At 38.3% G+C, this 22,255-nt stretch overlaps 1 protein-coding gene across 14 annotated transcripts in view; it reads right to left on the reverse strand.

Moving 5' to 3' along the window:
- The window catches only part of slit2 (slit homolog 2 (Drosophila)), a 135,936-nt gene extending 118,119 nt beyond the window's left edge, over window positions 1–17,817 (reverse strand). For all 14 annotated transcript variants that reach the window (XM_047365235.1, XM_047365231.1, XM_047365230.1 and 11 more), the window contains exons 1-3: window positions 16,948–17,817; window positions 16,078–16,149; window positions 8,950–9,021 (exon numbers count right to left, since the gene is read on the reverse strand). In XM_047365235.1, the coding sequence (XP_047221191.1) occupies window positions 8,950–9,021; window positions 16,078–16,149; window positions 16,948–17,162 (359 nt within the window). In that variant the 5' untranslated portion in view covers window positions 17,163–17,817. The remainder of the gene's footprint in view (window positions 1–8,949; window positions 9,022–16,077; window positions 16,150–16,947) is intronic.
- Between the last annotated feature and the right edge of the window lie 4,438 nt (window positions 17,818–22,255).

The raw sequence follows: 22,255 nt of genomic DNA on the forward strand, positions 1-22,255 counted from the left end.
TATTTTCTGATAATTTTGTTATGGGCTTGTTTACATAACCAATGATTAACAGATGCTGTATTAAGAAAAGTATTTGTTTGTGCAGCCATCATGGGTGAGACCATTCAGTGTTTCTTTATGCACAGTCTGGACCCACTCATATCATGGAAGATACCCAGTATCCTGTTGTTTTAGGTTTCTTCTAAAATAATACCACATGAAGTGGGTTATGAGAACTACATTTTTTAATTTTCTTTACTTCATCACGGACGTTAATTCAAACTAACCTACATCTAAACCCTTCCAAATAGCTATTAGTGGAAGTGGGAACTTGTGATAATGTATGACTTTAATTTAACCATATTAACCCCATGATGCTAAAGTGTATCTGTCTTTTGTTTCAATGCGGTAGATCAGGGGTGTCCGAACTACAGCCCGGGGGACATTAGTGGCCCTCAGAATGATTTTATGTGGCCCCTAACTGCAATTCAAGAATAGTACAAAATTGACCAACTAGCATGCTTGGTGCAGGATGAATTATCCTGTTCTTGGTGCTGAGACACATGCCAGTTGACCCTAAAGGTTTATAAATTATGTGGCTTTCTTTTAATACAGAAAAGGTGTGAGACCCATTTGTTTTTTCAGATTTAATATGAATTACAGATCCATTTTCTACAAAAATAACACAGCTTAATTTATTTTATTCAAAGGTTTATGTGTAGTTTATTCCTGAGCATGTAAAAGTAAAAAACAAAATAGAATGAAATTAGTTTTGCATTTTTATTTACAAATCAAATCTTTGTGGCACACAAGTACTGTCAACTTTAGAATTTTTACCCGAATGGCAAAAAGTTTAGACAACACTGGTGTAGATAGACTAAAAGCAAACATAACTCACTCTATCCTGAAACAAGACAGTCACGTCACAGAAAAGGTGAAACACGTCCTCCCATATTTGCTCATCACAATGCATCAAAAGCAGCACACAACTAGTACTTTAAAGATGTGACAGGGGTTGATGTTTGCTAAAATCCCATCCATTACTCCATGTTTTTCAGTATAAAAGTTTACACAGAATCAGGATTTTGTCAAAGACGAACAACAACTTCACAGTGCAATGGTTCCCTACCTATGCAGCTCCTGAACCCCAAAATGTCATTGGAAAAACTTGTGGCCCCAACTAGTGGTTGAGTACACAAGCATTTCTCTATTAAATGGAAGGACACCAGAGTGGGGCAGCTGCTCTCCCATTTTCAAACGTGGGAGTACAAACTTATGTTTCTGCTCCCCCATTTTTGCCCTACAAATTCTGATTGCTCCATGCAGTCTGATAGATTTACAAAGTCTCTGTTAATTTGCGCTGTATTATTTTAAACTATCAAGCAAAAAAATAAATATTAGAAATAAATGCTACATTTTAGTCTGACCCTCTTTTAGCTCAGAGTTGGTTCAATCCACCTCACTGCAAAAACGTTGCTGCATTTTGTCATGATCTCTTCACTCGAACAGTTTACAACAATAGACAGGAAAGCTAAAAGAAACTGAATCTCAATCAGCTTTTTAAGGGTTAGAACAGTTCTCCATCTCTCTAACTCGCCAAAAATCAGATAAAATACCGTACAACATTTTTTATGGCTTTGCAGTACTACTTTTGAGTAGAGTTATTTCCAGCAGCAACATGTGGACACTGTTATGCCTAATCACTCCAAGAAACAGCTCTCATGGACTGTTTTTTTAACTAATTGTAGCTGTAAATTGTTGTTTTTTTTAATGGGCATAAATATTAACTTATAACTAACACATCAATAAAAAAAAAAAATACTGAGATTTAAACTCAGGATCTCTGCCTGCAAAGGGGCTGCCCTTGATCAATATGCCATCAACCCCATACTTCTTATATTCCTATATATCAATAGGCCTATATGTTATTTAAGTCCATTTATTGACATGGTTTCATGAAAGTAGTGGTTTATGTATAAAATGTGGGGGCTGTTTTTCCAAATTTGCTTCCTCATTTTACATTAATATAAAGCCTCCGTGGTGACAACTACAATGATGACACAAATAGCTTAAGTACTGTTTTTATTTTTTAACAACTGCAACATATATTTGCATTATCATTATTATTGTTGTCACTTAGTCTTATTTCCAAAGAGGATCTCAGACCCACTTAAGATTCATGACGCCAACTGGGGCACAGTTTAAAATGTCCTATGAAGCCACATTTTCTAATTTGGTTTCATTCAATTAAAACCAGGGAAATATATTTAAACAAGAGCGGCTTTATTTAAAATTCAACCAGTTTAAAGTATAGTTTAGGTGAGAAAAGAGAACAGGAGGTCATTTTTTTGTAAATAAACTGGTAAAGGTCAAACTAACATAATTGATATTCTGACTGGCCCTTGACATTATCTATGCATTTTTAGACTTTTTGCAATCACAAATTATGTATAAAAAACTAGTTCATGTTGGAGCTATGATCTAGTGAACTATTAAACCTGTGTTAATTTAACTTTTTAAAAGTGAACTTGCACTATCTGCCAATTATTTTTGAGTAAATAATTACTGTACATCAGTTAATATGTCAAAAATAACGTTGAAACTTAAATTTGTCTTGTATTTCAACAGAAATCTTGAGAATGAGATATTGTTGTGCAATAGATGACAAACTACTTGCCCTGTTTAATCACTTCCTTTTCCATCTCCAAGTAGTTGCATTCTTTGGAGAAAGGCTTTCAGTTTTATTCATTCAATGTTTATTTAAACGTACAAAGCCCAGCCAGCACCACATGCCACAGGATTTGCATTCTGTGCTGTTGTGCACTGCCTGTGCCTAGCTGAGCCTCCTTGGTTCTCGACCTGAAAGAATGCATCTTTGTCTTTTCTGGGCGTGTGCAGGCAGATGCAGTAAACAGCCACTTCCATACTCATTTGTCACTTGTCAAAGTCTGGCTGAAACTGAATGAAGACTGAGTGGCCAGTGGTCTGAGGTGTGAGAGTGACTCCAATGAGTTAATGTCACACTGCAGTGTGGCGATAATCCTTGCAGTCATAAACAGATGCTAGGAGGCCAGTAACCACACAGTAAACACACTCATTTTCTCAGACATGCACAGTGCGCCAGTGCAAATATAAACACATGAAAATATGAAGTCAGAAATACACAGACACACAGAAAGTTAGTAGCACAAGAGCACAGGCTTTCGATTCTGGGTGGGAAAAGAAAAACAAACTACCTCAACCACCAATTATTACACTTCCAGTGCTGTTGAAGCTTTAAAACACTTGTTATTAATACACGCAGACACATGCACACTATGTAAACCAAAGGTTATAACCCAAACCTTTGTGGATATGACTTCACCCAAAACCACTTTGAACTGACCAAATCTGATTTTATATTTGTTATTGGTTCACAGCTGTAACATCTAAATGCGCAAAGATCCATTATCTGACAACAATTTGCTCCATCTAATCTCACAATCTCCTAATTAAAGATCAGTTGAGATAAAATCTTTGTCAGAAAACACAGGTATGCTGAAACCTCATCTTATCACTGATGCCTCACTGTAAGAGTGACCGTGGTTCCTTTGTTTTTGTGGAAGGACTCCCAGCATTTTTTGTGACCATCAATATTTATCAACAGACAAATCTGTCCTTCTTTTAGGAGAAAAACATAAGAATATGAGTTTTTTGCCAGCTGACTGGTGTTGTGCATCAACAGCCTGAGAAATTCTGGTCTCCAATATTTTTTGGGATTCTCATTAAATGCTCTTTATAGTATAAAAACAATATGAAGGAAGATTTTAATATTGTGACTGTGTAAAACTTCAGTATACACTGGTAACTGTCCAGAGGTGTCACGTAAGTAATCCTTACTGTTACTTCTATATGTATCCAAAAAGACAAGATGTAAAACAAAACAGAGGGAAAATCAGCTGTGCAGAGAGAAGCAGGAGCAGGAGTTTGTAGGAGAGAAACACATGGATTAAGACAGTGAGCTGGAAAACCTAAAGGATGGCAGAAAAGGTTCGGAGAAGCAAGACATTCTCCATCCACGGCCTTATTTAAGAGAACTGTTTGATGTTGTTGGCTCCAAGAATGATTCAAGGTGAATGCAAAGTGTTTTATGTCAATCTAAAACTATGAGCTTCTGCCGTTCAAGAATTCTCCGTCAAATCTAAAATAATTTAGCAAGTTAGTCAATTTACAATGTTAATAAATCTTAATGAGCAGGTTTTACCCTCAGTTCATTGCTACCATGCCACTGTTGGAAGACATGCTTTTTGGGGCAATGTGGCAAAAATGTCCCACTAAGGAAGGTTTATGGGTGAAATGGTAGTTTGGGTTTTAAAAAGTTTTAAGGCAGAAAAGACTTTCATACTGAAAAGAAGGCTAACATCCCTGTGTTCCAGTTGTAGTCACCTGAGTCAATTCCTAACATGAAAACATACTAGTTGTCCTTCTGTCCACTGAACTATTTGACTCTTCTCTTTGTGTATGATCAAATGTCTGAATTATTGGAGGATCAAGAAGTACAACAACATTTTATTAATGATCAAGTCAATAGGAATTTATGTGATTAGTTCACACTTAGTAGATAATGAATTAAGGAATGTAAATCAGTTTTTTTAGACATTAAGAATGGGCTGATATTATAATCTAATTCCATCATGATCTTTTATTTGAGGTATTGCAAAGGTGATGCATTTGGTAGGAAACCATAAAATTTTTCTTTGGTTTTGTATTCCATAGGACCTTGCTCATCAAAATCCATCTGAAGGATCAATCTATAGTATACTTTTCCATGTTGATTAATATTCTAAAAACACAATTTATGTTTAATGCAACTTTAGTGCTGAGAATGAAAAAGCTTTTTTCTATTTTTCAAGCATTGCTTTGCCATCATTGAAGGCAAAAAACATTTTTTTTTTTTTTACTTTTGTGCTTAAGTACATTGCAGAACCTGTACTTTATTACGTTTACTTAATTAAAGGAATTCAGTCAGTACTTTTACTTTTACCAGAGTATCTGTACTTCTACTCAAGTAAAGATTGTGAGTCCTTTTGCCATCTCTTTAACTATCCCACACCTACGCTCCTGGTCCTCACTTTGCAGAAGATTTTAAGCCTCTTGCTCATTAAAAAATGACAGTGAAAATAATGTAATTATTCAAAAGGCTTTACAGCTAATCACTCAGTGGTAATCCAGGACCTTTCTCTGATATTCCCTATCCATAACCACAGTAGCAATTTTATCTTTTCATGCTTTTACAAAATCAGCACTAGCTTTAATAACTGTCTAGTTACTGCAGCTAAATTTCCTATTTCTGAACGTGGACTTACCTTGGCATTTACTCTAAAAACTTTCTTTAATAATGGGGTTAGTCAATTACAAGTTAATTACCAAAAGCTTTTTCTGGCTGCTAGCCCCATCTTCTCACTGCCTATAATTACTGTTTTCTTTCACAGCAGTTGGACTCTTATCATCTTCAATCTCTCCAAATTTAAAAAGGTCGCTACTTTAATCCTGTAACATGCAAATGAGAGAAGTGAGGATCAGAAGCTCCTTTCTTTTTCATTTTATAACCTCAGGGTTTGAGTTAGGAATTTGTGACATTCCTATATATACAGGACAATAGAAGGAGAAACCCAGATGATTGACAACGGTGCAAAAACATGATGAGAGGTTAAAGAATGAATGACAGGGGAGCGGAAGCGTTAGAAGGTTTTGGGGAACCACAAAAAACCAAGAGAAAACAAGTACTGACAGAGCAGCTTTGCATAAGCAAGTGCTTCTATGCAAGTATGTGCATACGCATGTATCTGTCTATATGTGTGCATGGATGTGTTGTGACATGCCTGCGTGTCCCCCAACCCCAACCTAACCCTCATCCCCCAAAGCAACTGGCCTACACCTGACCCAGCCCTGCACTGCCTGGCCCTCCAGAGCCAGTTGCAAAAGAGGATGAGAATGGGAGCAGTTTCCACCCCTGTGGGGGGCAGTCAGTGTGGATCCATCAGCCCAGCTTAGGGCCTTCTACACTGGGCAGCGGTGCCCAGCAGGCCCCCTCTAGCCCCCAGAATGACAGAGGCCTTTGAATTAACCCCCTGACTCCAGACTTCAGGGATGTGTCTTTGTCTGACAGCTGTGGGGGGTATTGATGACTGACTCCATCTTTGTGTTTGTGAACATGCCAAGCTAGAAGAATTACATTATAGCACTTTGACAGGACAGCCTTGTTGTGTAACAACATGTCACTGGAGAGACATAGTTTGCAATTTGCGTGAACATGTGCTTTAAGCTTTTATTGTCTATATGGATGCATGAGAGAAGACATTTTTCAGCTTGTACCAGCTCTTTGTATCATGAGTCTTGTCCAGAGCTCTTTGCAGAAATTCCAAAAACTGCTTCGCCAGACAGCGCGTTGCATTGCTTGCAGGTGAAGAACTAGCATATTCACTGTAGTGGAATATGCTTGTGTACCTCTCTGTCAACAAAGAGCAACTATAGCGCAGCAGAGAGAAAAGCAAGGCGTGATGGGGCAGAGACAAGAGCAGTTGAGAAAGCATAATAAGACTATTTACTTCACCTCCACAATTTTCAGATAATTTACCCAAAACAGCTATCAAAAACAAACAAAAACACCTTCTTTTGAAAAGTACTTTGCACATATCAGTTATGTGTATGTGTACAGGGGTATGCAGGTATGCTTTAAAGTAAAAAGCACCTAAGAAAGGAAAGAGGATTATGATGTGTCTTTCACTAAAAGCTTGTCTGTGAGACTTCAGAAACGTGGTTACAGGCGGCTGAGTGGCGATTTTGCACGGACAGGCTTACATGTATATATTTTAGCAATGTAGGCTATAAAATGAGTATTAAAACTTTACATTATTTTACTAAATGTGGCTTACAAAATAAATCAGTAGCTTAGGACTTTTATCAGGACTGTTGCATTACAGTATTGTACCTTCCAATGGTATTCACATCCCTTTTCCGTTTTTTGTCAAACCACAAACATACTTAGAGTATATTATTTAGAATTTATGTAGATAGATGACCACATTGCTGTGAATCAATGTAAAGTAGAAGGAAAATAAAAGAAAGCAAAATAAAAATCTGGGAACTGTGGCACTAGCCCTTTTCTATGCATGAATATGCCTTAATCTAAATTTAACATTATAGCCTGGATTGTATGTTTAGGGTCATTTTTCCACTAAAAAGTGAACCTGTACCCCAGGCCCATGTCTTGTGGAGCCTCTAACAGGTTTTGGGTCGGGGACTGTCTGGTATTTTGCTCCATCCATCTTCCCATCAACTTTGACCCACTTCACTGTCCCTGTTAAAGAAACACATCCCAACAGCATGATGTCTCATGCCACCACGTTTCAGCGTGGGGACAGTGTGTTCAGGGTATTATGCAGTATCAGTTTTTGACACGCATAGCATTTTGAAATTAGACCTTGAAAAGAAAAACTTTGTGCTCATCTACAGTCAATCACCTGAAATCCAAGTTATATTCATTAATATTTGGGATTGTTTTGAGATGTGATACATTCAAAGAAATGTCTGAATACATGAGAATGAAGACTTAACAAATACGTTCACACCAGCTGGGTTTCCTAATAGACTGACAAGTATGAAATCAAAGCAATTTTTGTACGGCCTCAGGCTTCTCCAGACTAATGTAGAACAGTCAAATAAGAAGCAAACCAAAACTGAAGTCCCATGTTGCACACTTAACAAAAGATCTAGATTAGGCTGTGTATTTTTCACAGCATCTGGAGTGTATAATGTATGTCTAAAAACTACTGCATTAAAAAAATGAGCGAAAAAAGTAAAAAACAAACCTTTTCATTGCAATTAGATATGTGAATGATGTTACAGTAGCTGAGGGTACCAGTTAAAGCTTGTTAAAATGGCTGATATCAAACTCCTTGAGGAAAATGTTGTAGGTCCACCCTCAGTAATGCTTTCAGCTGCACCTCCTCACTATGTCGCAATCCACTGTTGTTCAGATACCATGTAAAGTAACTTAGCGGCAACAACTCGGCAGCTATTGACATTCTGTTCTTTGTGTGTCTCCATGTGCATGACTTACAAAACTGTTTAATAGGTAGTCCACTTTAACATTTGTTAACCAAAAAAATCTGGGTTTTCGCTAACAATCTAAGTGTTTTTCACCCTTCAGTATGATGCGTTGATGCATCATACAGAAGGATGCTGATGTCTGCAACACCTGGTTGTGTCCTGAGACCTCCCCTTCATGTGTTCATGCTTGGTTCGTGTGACTCAGATATTAACAGCTTTCTGGTAAAGCTGCACAGAGAGCAGCTGAAATACTGGTCATTGTGTGTTATGATGCTCAAAGAAAAGTACTAATTTTGTAAAGAAGGACAGCAAATTTTTCTTTTAGATCTTTTTTTTTTTAGATTTTTCACAATAGTAGTTAAATATGTGCTAAACTATTAATGAGTCAAATCAAAACAGAGATTAAACATATGAACATTAGGCTACATTTTACCAAATGCTCTGCATGAAAAGACTGTCTGAAGGAGAAAGTGAAAAGGCTAGATTCAGATTTCTTAGCTGTGTTATCCCTGTGTTCGAGCAGCATATTGCAGCTGACCTGCAGAAGCTCCAGTTGGGACATAATATCTGTCGTTGTCAGGGAAAGTGTATAGGAACTACTGTATTTTAGCATGCTACAAAATACAAATGAAAACCACGTAATACTCATAAATGGCTGTGTGTTATTTTACTACATTTACATGCCGTTCATATCAATAACATATCGGGCACAAAAGTCTTTTTTAAAACCACATTTTTAAAAATTATTTTATGCAAAATGCATATTTTTGTAGGTTTGTCCATTTCAAAGGTTATATTTGTCAAGAAATACCTCGTGAAATATTCTGTAAAATGACAAACAATGTTATTGAAGTTAAAGTGGACAACAGCTTTACTCACAGTCTCTCCAGCTCCTTCAGGTCCTGAAACGCTCCTCTTTCAATAGTGGTGATTTTGTTCTCCATTAACTGCCTGTGAGAGAAACATCAAGAGGGGGTGAGACTGTGAGAACTGGATATAAAAAAAGGAAAGAGATGGGTTGATAAAGAGACACACAGAGTGTAAGAGCTGATGGATGCATGAGAGGCCAAACAGACTGAGAGGTATGGCAGGATTGACCTGCAGTTAAGAGAGAAAATAGGATGAGAAGAAGCTGACAGTGAGATGGAAGGAGATTGACAATGGAGAAGAGAGAAAAGAGAGGGAGAGACAGAAAAGATCGGTTGCATTTGGTGCAAAAAAAGAAGACAGAATGGAGGGGATGGAAAGTCAGAGAATGTTGAAGCAGCAAAAGAGAAGGAGAAAAGACAATCAGCAGTAGGTCGATGACCCCTCAGAATTGACAGAAACTCTTCCATCATCCGATTTAGTCTCTATCGAACCACATAGCTGTGATTACTCATTCCTTTACACCAGCACAACTCCAGTAGGATCATGGCACTGACAGAGACAAACAACAACAATACACAAATGTTTCATGTGGTGTGCATGAGATCATTACGAAATGGGGGAATAAATGTGACCAATCCTTTCCCTAACAAAGAATTTCACACCAAGAAATTCAAAAGAACCACTAATTACGCTAATGCAATTTGTGGTTATGTGTGGTTCCAGTGTCGTAAAGAACTGCACATTTTTTTACATGACATTGTGGTTATTTTCTATTTATTGCACTTTTCTAGCCACAACTTCTTTTTTAAATCATTTTACAAATCTTTGTGGTTGTTTTCACTCCTGCTATGATTCGCTTTTGTCTGGAATCTGGTTTGAGTCTCTGTGGTCATATCAAATAAGTTTATGGTTGTTTGGTCGTTGACTCAAATTCCTGCTGAAATCTATTTAAAACTTTGCAACCTTTCATTTCTAAGATTGTTTTTTTAAGTCAGTTTGATTTCAAATTCTGGGTGTTTTACATTACTTGGTTCTTATAACCCATCTTTACTCATCTTGTTATATCTGTAAAGCTACCTACTGTGAATTTCTATTTTTTGTCACATTGTTACCAAAACATAATGGTAAGCAGTGCAGCTTATAAATGGTTTTAAATTGTTTTACAGCTATAAATCTAAACAGGAATGGCATGCATTAGGATCGAACCCCCTTTCCTCTGATTGCCATAAAAATCCAGTGGGACCAACCCTTTTCAAATGTTATCTAATTAGTAAATGCATTCCTCCTGTGTGTAACTGAATCTTAGTAGAAATCCAGCTGTTCTGTGAAGGCCTCAGATGTTTAGTGAATAAACCGCATCATAAAGACCAAGGAGCACATTATACAGGATAGGGAGAAGATTATAGAGAAGTTTAAATCAGGACTAGATTATAAAACAATATCCCAAGCTTTGAATGAACATCTTGTAGTACAATTCAATCCATTGTCAGGAAATGGAAAAGATTTGGCACAACTGCAAACTAAAGTTGCACAATTAATTGATCATCAGTGCAATAGTAATATGTGCAATATTTTAATTGCAAAGCATTGCTTGATACTATATATATTTCGCATATATCTGAGATCTCGGATACAAGCAGCTGAAATGAGTTTCCTATGCAGGGTGGTCTGGCACTCCCTTAGAGATAGGGTGAGGAGCTTGGAGTAGAGCTGCTGCTCCTCCACATTGAGAGGAGGGAGTTGGGATGGCTCGGGCATCTGTTTCGCATGTCTCCTGGACGTCTCCAACAGGTGGTGTACCATGTCCCACCAGGATGAGGCGTGGACTAGGATGGTAAAGAATGAAAATAATCCTAAAAATCTTGTTTAGTCATTAGCATCATCATAGCAATTTTTAGCAGTAGTATTGCAATCAAATAGTTTTCTGATATCGTGCAGCAATACTGCCAACAGATCAGATGAGACTGGAAATTAAGTGAAGATTCTAGAGCTATCTGTGGTGGAAAATTAACAGTAAACAACACTCTAAACACCATCATCACCGCAGTGAAATGTTGGTGGCATTATTGTTCTGTGGAGATCTTGTGCAGACACAAGGACACAGGTCAGAGTTCAAGGAAAGATGGGTGGAGCTAAACACAAGGTAATACTGGAAGAAAATATGTTTTAGTCTATAAAAATGCTTCAGACTGGGTCCTTTTAATCTGCAGTGCTCTCTTGCCCAGGGTGCATCGTAAAATGAGATTATTAGGTTGACCATCCATCAGAACAGCTCTAAGCATACAGCCAGAGCTACAGTGGAATTTAGTCTATTTTTGATCAAATCAGTTGTGTTTCTTGTGTTAAAATGGTCTAGTCGGTTGGGATGTTTCTGCAGAATCTACTGCTCAGGAGGTATTTCAGCCGTTGGAATCAGCTGTATTTTACAACAGACACATCAAAAACAACAGGACACTGGCCCTTGAGGATTAAAGTTGGACATTCCTAGTTTGGTCAGTTGTCTTCTCCCTCTAGTCTTCTGCAACTGTGGTAAGACTTAAAAATGAATATTCACAAATGCTCTTCATTCAATTTGACTGAGCTTAAACTATTTTGGACAGAAGAATGGGCAAAAGATTTTAGTGTGTAGATTTGCAAAGCTGGTAGAGACATAACCCAAAATACTTGTAGCTTCAACAGCAACAAAAGGTGATTCTACGTAGATTTGATTTTGGCGGCTGAATAAAAATGCAGGACACAGTTTTCATGTTTTTATTTGTGACAAATTCTAAAAGCCATATATAATTTTCCATCCATTTTACCATTATGTAGTATGTTTTACTAGTCGCACAAAATCCTATGAAATTTGTGAATGTAAATGAAAAATGTGAAAAATAAATTCAAGAAGTACTTTTGAAATTGACTGTTCATTCACTTGACATGATGGTAATTTTAAAAAAAGCATATCATCAACAGTTACTAGAATGAAGTGCATCAGGTAGCAGGTGAACGCAGAGGGAACACTTTACATCTAATTAAGCATATAATCCCCACAGGAATTCCAGCAATGTGTTTTACTAACCCTTAACATAGCAGCTTAGTGTTGTTGGGGCGGTCCCACCAGCATTTCAGAGCTGGGAACTCTTAACCCAGTCTAATCTCAGGTCGGAAACCTGTTCTTGCTTGACTCTCTCTCCTTTCCTTCCCCTCCAGCCTTCCCTTCCAGCAGCTGCATTCCTCTCTCCGCAGTTACACCTAATGACCGCTATCTCTTTCCATTCTTGCCCTCCATCATTTCCTCGCCAGTGTGTTAATCACTCCAGCACATGGGCCCCGGGGCCCAGTGGTTAAAATAAACCCCGCCTGACACGTCCAACTGGCAAATTAACACGACGGCATTAACAGGTGCTGGAGAGCTGTTCTTTGTTGGTCGCATCGGCTGTGTGCTCAGTGAAGCGACCTGTACAACTGGATGCAGTGCTGCATGCGGCAGGGCTTCAAAATGCAGAACGGGATAGGAAACTGTTTTATCTTTGTGGACTGTATGGAGCAAAAGAGCGCACACCAGAGCTGTGTGCATTTAACTACATGTCTTTGCAACTGCCTCCACACTTTATCTTCAAACAACCCCAGCCCCCACTTTTGTAAATTTATACACTACCGGTCAAACGTTTTAAAACCACTTTCTAATTTAATGGTTATCTTTATGTTTCTGACTAATTTCATTGCATTTAGGTTCTCACTGAAGGCATCAAAACTGTGAATGAACACATATGAAATTAAGTAGCAAAAAAAAAAAAACAATGAAAATGAACTGTAAATATATTATATTTTACATTCCTTAAAGAAGCCGCCCTTTGCTGTGAGGACAGAAATATTGACCTTTGGCCATTTCTCTATGCACCTCTGAGAAGTTCTTTCAAGACTCTTTGGAAAACAATTTCAGGTGACCTCCTCATGAAGCTCATGGAGAGAATGCTGCAAGAGCAAAGCAGTAATCAAAGCAAAGGGTGACTATTTTGAAGAATCTAAAATATAAAAATCTTTAGTTATTTCACACTTTTGTTAATTCACAGTTTTGTTGCCTTTATTGAGAATCTACAACGTGAAAAGTGATGAAAATAAAGAGACCCATTAAGTGAAAAAATGTATCTAAAACTTTTGACTGGTAGAGTATAATACATACAAGCAAATAAAGATCCCCTCACACACACAAACACACACACACACACACACACACAACAAAAATGGAAGCAGGCGCACAAATACACAATGACATTTATGCACAAAAAACATGTAGCATCTAAGAAATTTTGAATTACAGCTGCAACTTTTAAGGTTGTGGGAGAAAAGCCAGACAGTGATAAAAAATAAGTATTGAATATGTCAACCCCAACCCCAACGTTTCTCTCAGTAAATATTTCTAAAGGAATGACTGGTACAAAATTTACACCATATGCTTATAAGAACCCAAGTGATCCATGCATACAAAGCAATCCGAACAAATTAGTCAATACATTAAGTGTAATAAAGTGGAATGACATGAGAAGTAAATACTGAGCACATGAAGAAAATAAGCTGCAAAAAATATAGAAGGCCAATAAAATATGTGACATCTGTGAGTATTTAGAAAACAATCCTACCTCCTATCAGCACAAATCAATATCAGCAGGTTTAGTCCTAACTGATGACCCACAATAAGGTTTCTTATTACCTATGTATCACAAAAGAAGCATCTCCTAATGGATAATAGCAAAGAACTCTCACAAGACCTTGATAAAATTCTTGATGCAAAATATGCTAATGATATTGGTTTTGGACTTTGTGTTGCGATCACCTTCGGGGCAATAATCCAAGAGTGAAAAGACCATCATATCATCTCTAAAACAGCTTGGGGCTCATCAGAAGAAGAGTTCTGCAAGAGAAAATGACCACTCGTAGAGAGCTTCAGAAAGTACTAATTAGCTGTCACTGTTGTGTAATCAGCAAGTAACGCACTAAACCCCAGGGGACTCTATGTACATTCATTTACACAAGACTCCTCTGCTGAAAAAAAGCACAATGAAGCTCATTTAAAGTTTGCTGCAGAACATTTGGACAAGCCAATGAAATACTAGGATAACTTAGTCTCGTCAGATGAGACAAAAAAATTAATTCACATAGTTAAGGAATGATAAATTCAGAAATTTACTGAGAAACGTTCTGATAAGAATTTGAAGATGAAACAAAGGAGGGGCTTTCAGCAAGACAATAGTCCCAAACACACAGCCAATGAAACTCTCAACAGAACCTTCAGATTTGATGACAGTTTGTGTTGAATAAGATGCATGCCATTAGTTCCTCATCACAGGAGACTTCTTGATGTTGACATTGCCAACACACACCTTTCTACTAGGAATGTAATACTTTTCAGTAAGTGTTTTCAATACGTATTTTCTGTGTCATGCCACTTCATCACACAAAACTTAATTTTTGGACTAACTTATGATGATTTAGTTTAGTGTGGATTAGGCTCTTACTTACATCTGGTCCATTACAAGTATACAGGGGTTGGACAATGAAACTGAAACACCTGGTTTTAGACCACAATAATTTATTAGTATGGTGTAGGGCCTCCTTTTGCGGCCAATACAGCGTCAATTCATCTTGGGAATGACATATACAAGTCCTGCACAGTGGTCAGAGGGATTTTAAGCCATTCTTCTTGCAGGATAGTGGCCAGGTCACTACGTGATACTGGTGAAGGAAAACGTTTCCTGACTCGCTCCTCCAAAACACCCCAAAGTGGCTCAATAATATTTAGATCTGGTGACTGTGCAGGCCATGGGAGATGTTCAACTTCACTTTCATGTTCATCAAACCAATCTTTCACCAGTCTTGCTGTGTGTATTGGTGCATTGTCATCCTGATACACGGCACCGCTTTCAGGATACAATGTTTGAACCATTGGATCCACATGGTCCTCAAGAATGGTGGGGTAGTCCTTGGCAGTGACGCGCCCATCTAGCACAAGTATTGGGCCAAGGGAATGCCATGATATTGCAGCCCAAATCATCACTCTGGGCATGCAACATTCTGGGTGGTATGCTTCTTTGGGGCTTCTCCACACCGTAATTCTCTCGGATGTGGGGAAAACAGTAAAGGTGGACTCATCAGAGAACAATACATGTTTCATATTGTCCACAGCCCAAGATTTGCGCTCCTTGCACCATTGAAACCGACGTTTGGCATTGTCATGAGTGACCAAAGGTTTGGCTATAGCAGCCCGGCCGTGTATATTGACCCTGTGGAGCTCCCGACGGACAGTTCTGGTGGAAACAGGAGAGTTGAGGTGCACATTTAATTCTGCCATGATTTGGGCTGCCGTGGTTTTATGTTTTTTGGATACAATCTGGGTTAGCACCCAAACATCCCTTTCAGACAGCTTCCTCTTGCGTCCACAGTTAATCCTGTTGGATGTGGTTCGTCCTTCTTGGTGGTATGCTGACATTACCCTGGATACCGTGGCTCTTGATACATCACAAAGACTTGCTGTCTTGGTCACAGATGTGCCAGCAAGACGTGCACCAACAATTTGTCCTCTTTTGAACTCTGGTATGTCACTCATAATGTTGTGTGCATTTCAATATTTTGAGCGAAACTGTGCTCTTACCCTGATAATTGAACCTTAACACTCTGCTCTTACTGGTGCAATGTGCAATCAATGAAGACTGGCTACCAGGCTGGTCCAATTTAGCCATGAAACCTCCCACACTAAAATGACACGTGTTTCAGTTTCATTGTCCAACCCCTGTATATATACATTTCTTTCTTTCTTTCTTTTTTCTGTGACTATGTTGTAATTTCCCTGGTTACCTTCACCTTTTCCTTTCCTTTCCTTTCCTTTCCTTTCCTTTCCTTTCCTTTCCTTTCCTTTCCTTTCCCTCGTCTTTAAAGCCTATTCACTATGTTGCATTAACCAGATGTGGTCTATTTTGCCTTTACAAGGAATACTAGATTCTGTCCTTTTAAAGAGCACTTTTGCTATGACACTGTAAGGCAACCAGACCCACTATACTGTTTGCCTAAGCGGCCAGAACAGGACATGTATAATTTACCTCTTTACATCGGTGAAGAAGAGAAAAAACATACATTAACATTCAAATAAAATCAACTTACAAGACTCTCAGATGCCTCAGTCCTGCAAAATCCCCCTTGGTGATTTTAGTGAGGTTGTTTGCATTCAGATCCCTAGACAAACAATAAGAATGAGTGATATAATACTTTAAATAAAAACATAAATATATAAATACAGTGTCGGTCCTTTTTTTATGTTGTAAACCTATGATCCTTGTGATTTGAGCTTCAGAGAGAGAAAAAAAAACAAGAAACTTTATGCTGCTCCACTGAAACTGTTCAAACAACTTTCATCATAGGGTCTCAGCCTGGTAAAACGATGCTTGTTTAAGTCAAAGCCCACTTGTCCAAATCCGTTTTTGATTAACTCGCTGGTCTCCACACAAACCGACGTGGTCGACGGAGGCTCTGGTATTGCAACAGTGCGAAACCACCAGCGAGACCACAGCGGCAGCCCCCCCAACCCCCGCCCAACTTCAGATTCGCGATCTGCACTGACTTATCCAGACATGCAACACAAGAAGTAATAATCTGTTGTAATAAAATGTATGTTTATTGGCCTGCACATCTTATGTGTTGAAGTGTACTCTACTAGACAGTTGAAATATTTAAAGCCCTGCGGTTTTCAGATGCGGTCCTTCATGCTCAGCGCGCTGAGTAGTTTTGGTTATATTTTAGGATCATTTGCGTAATTTTCTATCTCCTTTAGATAATGGAATAATTTAGCATCTTTTTAAATGACCATTAAGGTGTGAATATCATAAAGTCAACATTGTTAAAACAGAACCCAAATCTTGAAACAAACTACAAGAAGGATATGCTCATTACATTTTTTTCTATTTTATAATTTAATGAATAATCATATTGCTTTTAAAGAATTGAAAATTAACAAGGGACCAGTCTTAAACTTACAGTCTTTCCGTGTTTCGAGGTATGTTCCTGGGTACGCTGCGCAGACCTTGGCCGTGACAGTCCACCGTGGTCCCGGTGCAGGAACACTGAGGCGGGCACGGCTGACTATACGCTCTGCTCAACAGGACCAGGACCAGAAAGGTCCTCAGCAGCAGAAGCCTCAGTGCAGTCTCCAGGGAGCGGCCAAGGCCAACAGAGCGCACAACTCCCACCATGACTGCGGCACAAGTGGGTGGCCGATATGAGATCCGCAAAAATACGGACAAAAGCCTCGGATTTTCCGAAGGAGCTCACCAAACTCCGCACGCAACGGGATGCCCTCTGTTTATTTTATGTCTGTTTTAGTCCTTCCTTTACAAGTTAGTTTTTCTAAAAGAAAAAAAAATGTTAGATTTTTACATTTGGGTCCTCCAAGAGCGCAAAGCGTGTGAAATAGGAGTTTGATTTCGCTGAGCAATAGGGATGAACCGGGTCTGTGCTGCGCTACAGCGGTGCAAACTTCCACATGTCCCCGGCATGCGATGCCCAGAATCCTCCAACGGCGAGATCTGTGTTAGTGTCTCCTAACTAGGGAAATAGCTCGGTCCTTGATCTGATCCAAGTGCTTCCGAGCAATCACACTTTGCGCGTCAACGTACACTCCAGGTGAGGATATCTTTGGTTATTAATTCCCAGCACGCGTCCTGCGCTGAAGCAGCGGCTGCGCCAAGTTCTTCCTCAAAACTCTGCAGTGGCGGAAATATTCTGATTCCAATAGAATGGGATTTCAATTGGAAGTAGAAAGAGTGGCAAAAACACAGTGAGAGACCAGCGCGCAATACTATAATCCAACTCTACGTGGTGCGTCAAAGCACTGCCCTCTGTGGTGTGTGAAGGGAGAAAGACAGGCGGGCACGTCTGCTACTGCGTCTGTTTAGGCATCTCTCTCTCTTTCTTTCTTTCTCTCTCTCTCTCTCTCCTTCTCTCTCTCGCGCGCTGCCTCGCACACACGCGCACTCACTGCGTATTCCCTGAAGGTACCGGGCGGTTTCAAACCGGCTCTCGGTCAAACAGCAACAGTTTGACCTCGGTAGGGGATTAATTCCCACTGCAGTGTCCTGGTCATATGACACCTTATTTATCTGATGAGAGAGCCGATGGCTGAAATTTAACTTGGGAAAAGCAGGAACATAAAAAAAAAAAAATCACTTAGGAAGAATGTATCCACTGCCCAACAAAGCAGCTGGTGTGAACACTATCATACTTTCTGTCTAGTGTGATTGTTCACCGTTGAAACATTCTTCAATAAGAAGTAATTCATTAAATTGAAGCTTAAAGTGTGCATGACGCAAAATTATGGAAGCAAATCGTTACCATATTTCAAATGAAAAAGCATTTTCAGAAATGCTTTTTCATTTTAAGAATGTGGCTGCATTGTTTGACTCATAAATGAAATTAGTAATCAATCATCCTATTTGCATTTGCATTTTCTTCTTCAAGACTGCTCATTCCTTCACTAAATGAAAATGAAAAAGACATTTGAGATATAATTTTTCAAACTGTACCCCAGCAAATAAATACCAAAATTGAATTTGAAATATAAAATTTGAAAATGAAAAAGCATTTCCAGAAATGCTTTTTCATTTTAAGAATGTGGCTGCATTATTTGACCCATAAATAAAATTACTAATTTTATTAATCAATCATCCTATTTGCATTTTCTTCTTCACGACTGCACATTTTATGCCATAATGAAAAAGAAAACAAAGCAGTCATTGCTTTTTCGTTTTCGTGGTCTGCCCGCAAAGTACTGCCCAGAACTCGAAAACGAAAAAGCGTTCCGAGTGGCGGGCGCAGCAGAGTGACGTCAGCAGCCGCTCTTCCTCAGCTCCCTGCTGACCGAGCTGCCCATCTTGTTCAATAGGGGGCGCTGTGCACGTCTGCATTGCATTACATTGCAAACGTGCTGAGAAATTGATTGAATTGCAGCAGGGCGGAGCTCAATTTGTGGCAGTGGCAGGCAGAACTGGTAGTTCCAGTGGCAGACTGTGGCATCCTTGTGGCAGCCTTATGGCCTGGGACATCCAGCGTGTTTTTAAGCATTTATTTATGATTTTCTGTGAGTGACAATTCAGAATAGCCGCTCGTGCTCTATAATAAACCGGCTGTTTGTGTAATAAATCTTCATCATCCTTTCAACACGTCACACATACACATAGTGCTATTTATTTTCCATGTCAAGTAAATACAATCACCTTATGTTATGGTTCTAAAGCTGTTTATTAAATAATAATCAATAATGAAATCATTATGTAAAGGTAACAGGCTATAACAACAACGACATCCCATTTGCCGATAATCAGCATCAGCTTCCACAAAAACAGCGGCAACCGCATTGGCAAGGTCTGGCACCTTCTGGCATCCTCGCGGAATCCCCTGTCACCCTACGGCAGGCTGTGGCAGTTCCGGTGGCAGGGTGTGGCGGAACTGCCACAGCCAATGCAGACGTACACAGCACCCCCTACCGAACAAGATGGGTAGCTCGGTCAGCAGGGAGCTGAGGAAGAGCGGCTGTTGACGTCACTCTGCTGCGCCCGCCGCTCGGAATGCTTTTTCGTTTTTGAGTTCTGGGCAGTACTTTGCGGGCAGACCACGAAAACGAAAAAGCAATGTCTGCTTTGTTTTCTTTTTCATTATGGCATAAAATGTGCAGTCGTGAAGAAGAAAATGCAAATAGGATGATTGATTACTAATTTTATGTATGAATCAAACAATGCAGCCACATTCTTAAAATGAAAAGGCATTTCTGAAAATGCTTTTTCATTTTCAAATTTTACATTTCAAATTGAATTTTGGTATCTATTTGCTGGGGTACATTTTGAAAAATAAATCTCAAATGTCTTTTTCTTTTTCATTTTAATTAAGTGAAAGAATGAGCAGTCTTGAAGAAGAAAATTAAATTGCAAATAGGATGATTGATTACTAATTTCATTTATGAGTCAAACAAAGCAGCCACATTCTTAAAATGAAAAAGCATTTCTGAAAATGCTTTTTCATTTGAAACATGGTAACGATTTGCTTCCATACAAAATAGGTATCTTTTTATTTGCGAAATTACTTGTAGCAAAACATTTTAAACCATCAGTAATGTTCTGTTGTGCCAGCAACCAACTTCATAACCTCCTACTAACCTGTAGTTACAGGCTACAGAGATGGGTATGTTTTCGTTGTTACAAAGTGTGGGGTTTGTTTTCACAGGGTATAAGGTTGACTATCAACATGTACGGGATTGGTTATCGCAGTTCATGTTAGGTGCCACAGAATACATGATTGGTTGTTACAGGACATGTGGTTGGTTGTCACATGGTAGGGTTTTGGTTGTCAGAGTAACGTGGTCAGTTGCCACACATCATGCTGTTGGATATCACAGGGTAGTTTGGTTGTTGCAGAAAACAATCATTGTCCCTGTAATTGAATTAAAAAAAGAGATTTTTCTTTTATTTAAACAATTCATAAGTTTTTTTCAGATAAAGTATGTTATACATTTTAAAGTGGTACAGTTTTATGTGAAATTGATTAGTTTTAGTATTCTATTTTAAATTATTCTATAAGCAGTGAGATTCTGTGAACCTTAGAAATGTACAGTGCTTTGAAACATAGGCTCTTTTAAGGTTGTACAAAAAAAAACTGAGAACAGAGTTCACATTTCCTGACTGTGTTTAAAACTCATAAGGAAAGCAACCCAAACTGCGTCCCTAAGAAATATTTTAAATGAGCATCCACATATTAAAATATTATTGAAAGCGTCCTTTATTTCAGTAACTCAGTTCTCTGAGTGAAACACATTATATAGATTACTTGCTCACAGACTGATGTTTTCAAACCTTTTTTTTCTGTTACTTATGATGATTTTCCACTTACAGCTATTGAAAACATGACATTTAAGATTCGGATATTATATCAGACTAATAAAACAAAATGTTTATGCAGAAATGTGGCCTAAACCATTTGTTTAATACTTGCATAAAAGATTGTTATTTTTAAAAGGTAATTTTATTATGACAAATGAGCCTCATCTCATATTTTAATTCATAGAACTGTAGTCTTAGCTTGATGTTAAAAGTGATTAAAATAAAATCTTTTAGCGTCAGCTTTTCAATAAATCTCTGATGACTTATTAACAACAGCTAAAACAATGTGAAAAAATACAGTAACCTATAAAAATTACAAATTACCTCTTCAACTCAAAGTTTTGTTTGTGTTTCCTAAAATGACTACTGCAAAATGAATAGACAAGGGACTGTCTCCATGATATTTACCTAAAACAAAAACAGGCATTTAAAAATCCAGCAAGAGTATTTCCATAACCCCTATAATATTTTCTTCTTTTTACACCAGTTTATTCCTGTATCAGACAGTTATTCTGTTGTTTTAAATTGTCCATTCTCTCTTTGAGTTTCACACAGTAAGATAATTGGTGGTGCAGCGTTTCCTTCCTTTCTTTTATGTGTTAACAATTGGCTTCCCAGTAAATATCCCCACAATGCAAAAGTGACAATAAGTTAAAGGTTCATAAAACAACATTCACACGAATCCCTGTGATGTTTTTGTGACTGGTCTCCTGTTAAGAGGGTAGAAGTCAGCTTCTCAGATTAGTTGTGGACTTCAGCCTCCATGACCGACTAGAGTTAGGACCAAAATTAATCAAACGCTTGACAGATTTAGGTTTATGATAATCTCTCCATTTGACCAACATATTACTTATGATTTGAAGTAATATTAACGTTTTGGAGTGGCCGAGCCAGAGTCCTGACTTGAATCTGATAGAAAATCTGTACAGGGGGCTAAAGATTAGGGTGATGGTACGGAGGCCCTCCAACCTCCTGGACTTGGAGCTCATGACCAAAGATACAATGGAATGAAAAGTAGCAGTGGAAACATAAAAAGATTGGTCAGATATTATTAGAAGCCTTTCAATTTCAAATCCTGTGATTATTGAGAAAGGTACATCCGTTGTAACATGTTATTTTAAACAGAATGGTTGTAAAAGTAGTACTTTTATACTGAATTGATACGTCTTTACATTTATTTTATAATCTTTTCAGAGATACCCGTTTAATTTCTTATCAGAAACAAGCTTGCTGTTTCAATGAGCTCTCCTGTAAAGTAAATATTTTTTTTATTTTGTTTTAACTAACTAAGATGAACCAGTATATTAAAACAAAGATTATCACAGGCAACCATTACTTACCTTTTACAGTTTAGGTTGGGTGCACAGTGAATCAAATATGCAAAACCTGAACTTATACCAAAAAAGACTCCTTATTTA

Source organism: Girardinichthys multiradiatus, chromosome 5 (genome assembly GCF_021462225.1).
Source record: "Girardinichthys multiradiatus isolate DD_20200921_A chromosome 5, DD_fGirMul_XY1, whole genome shotgun sequence".
Taxonomy (NCBI): Eukaryota; Metazoa; Chordata; class Actinopteri; order Cyprinodontiformes; family Goodeidae; genus Girardinichthys; species Girardinichthys multiradiatus.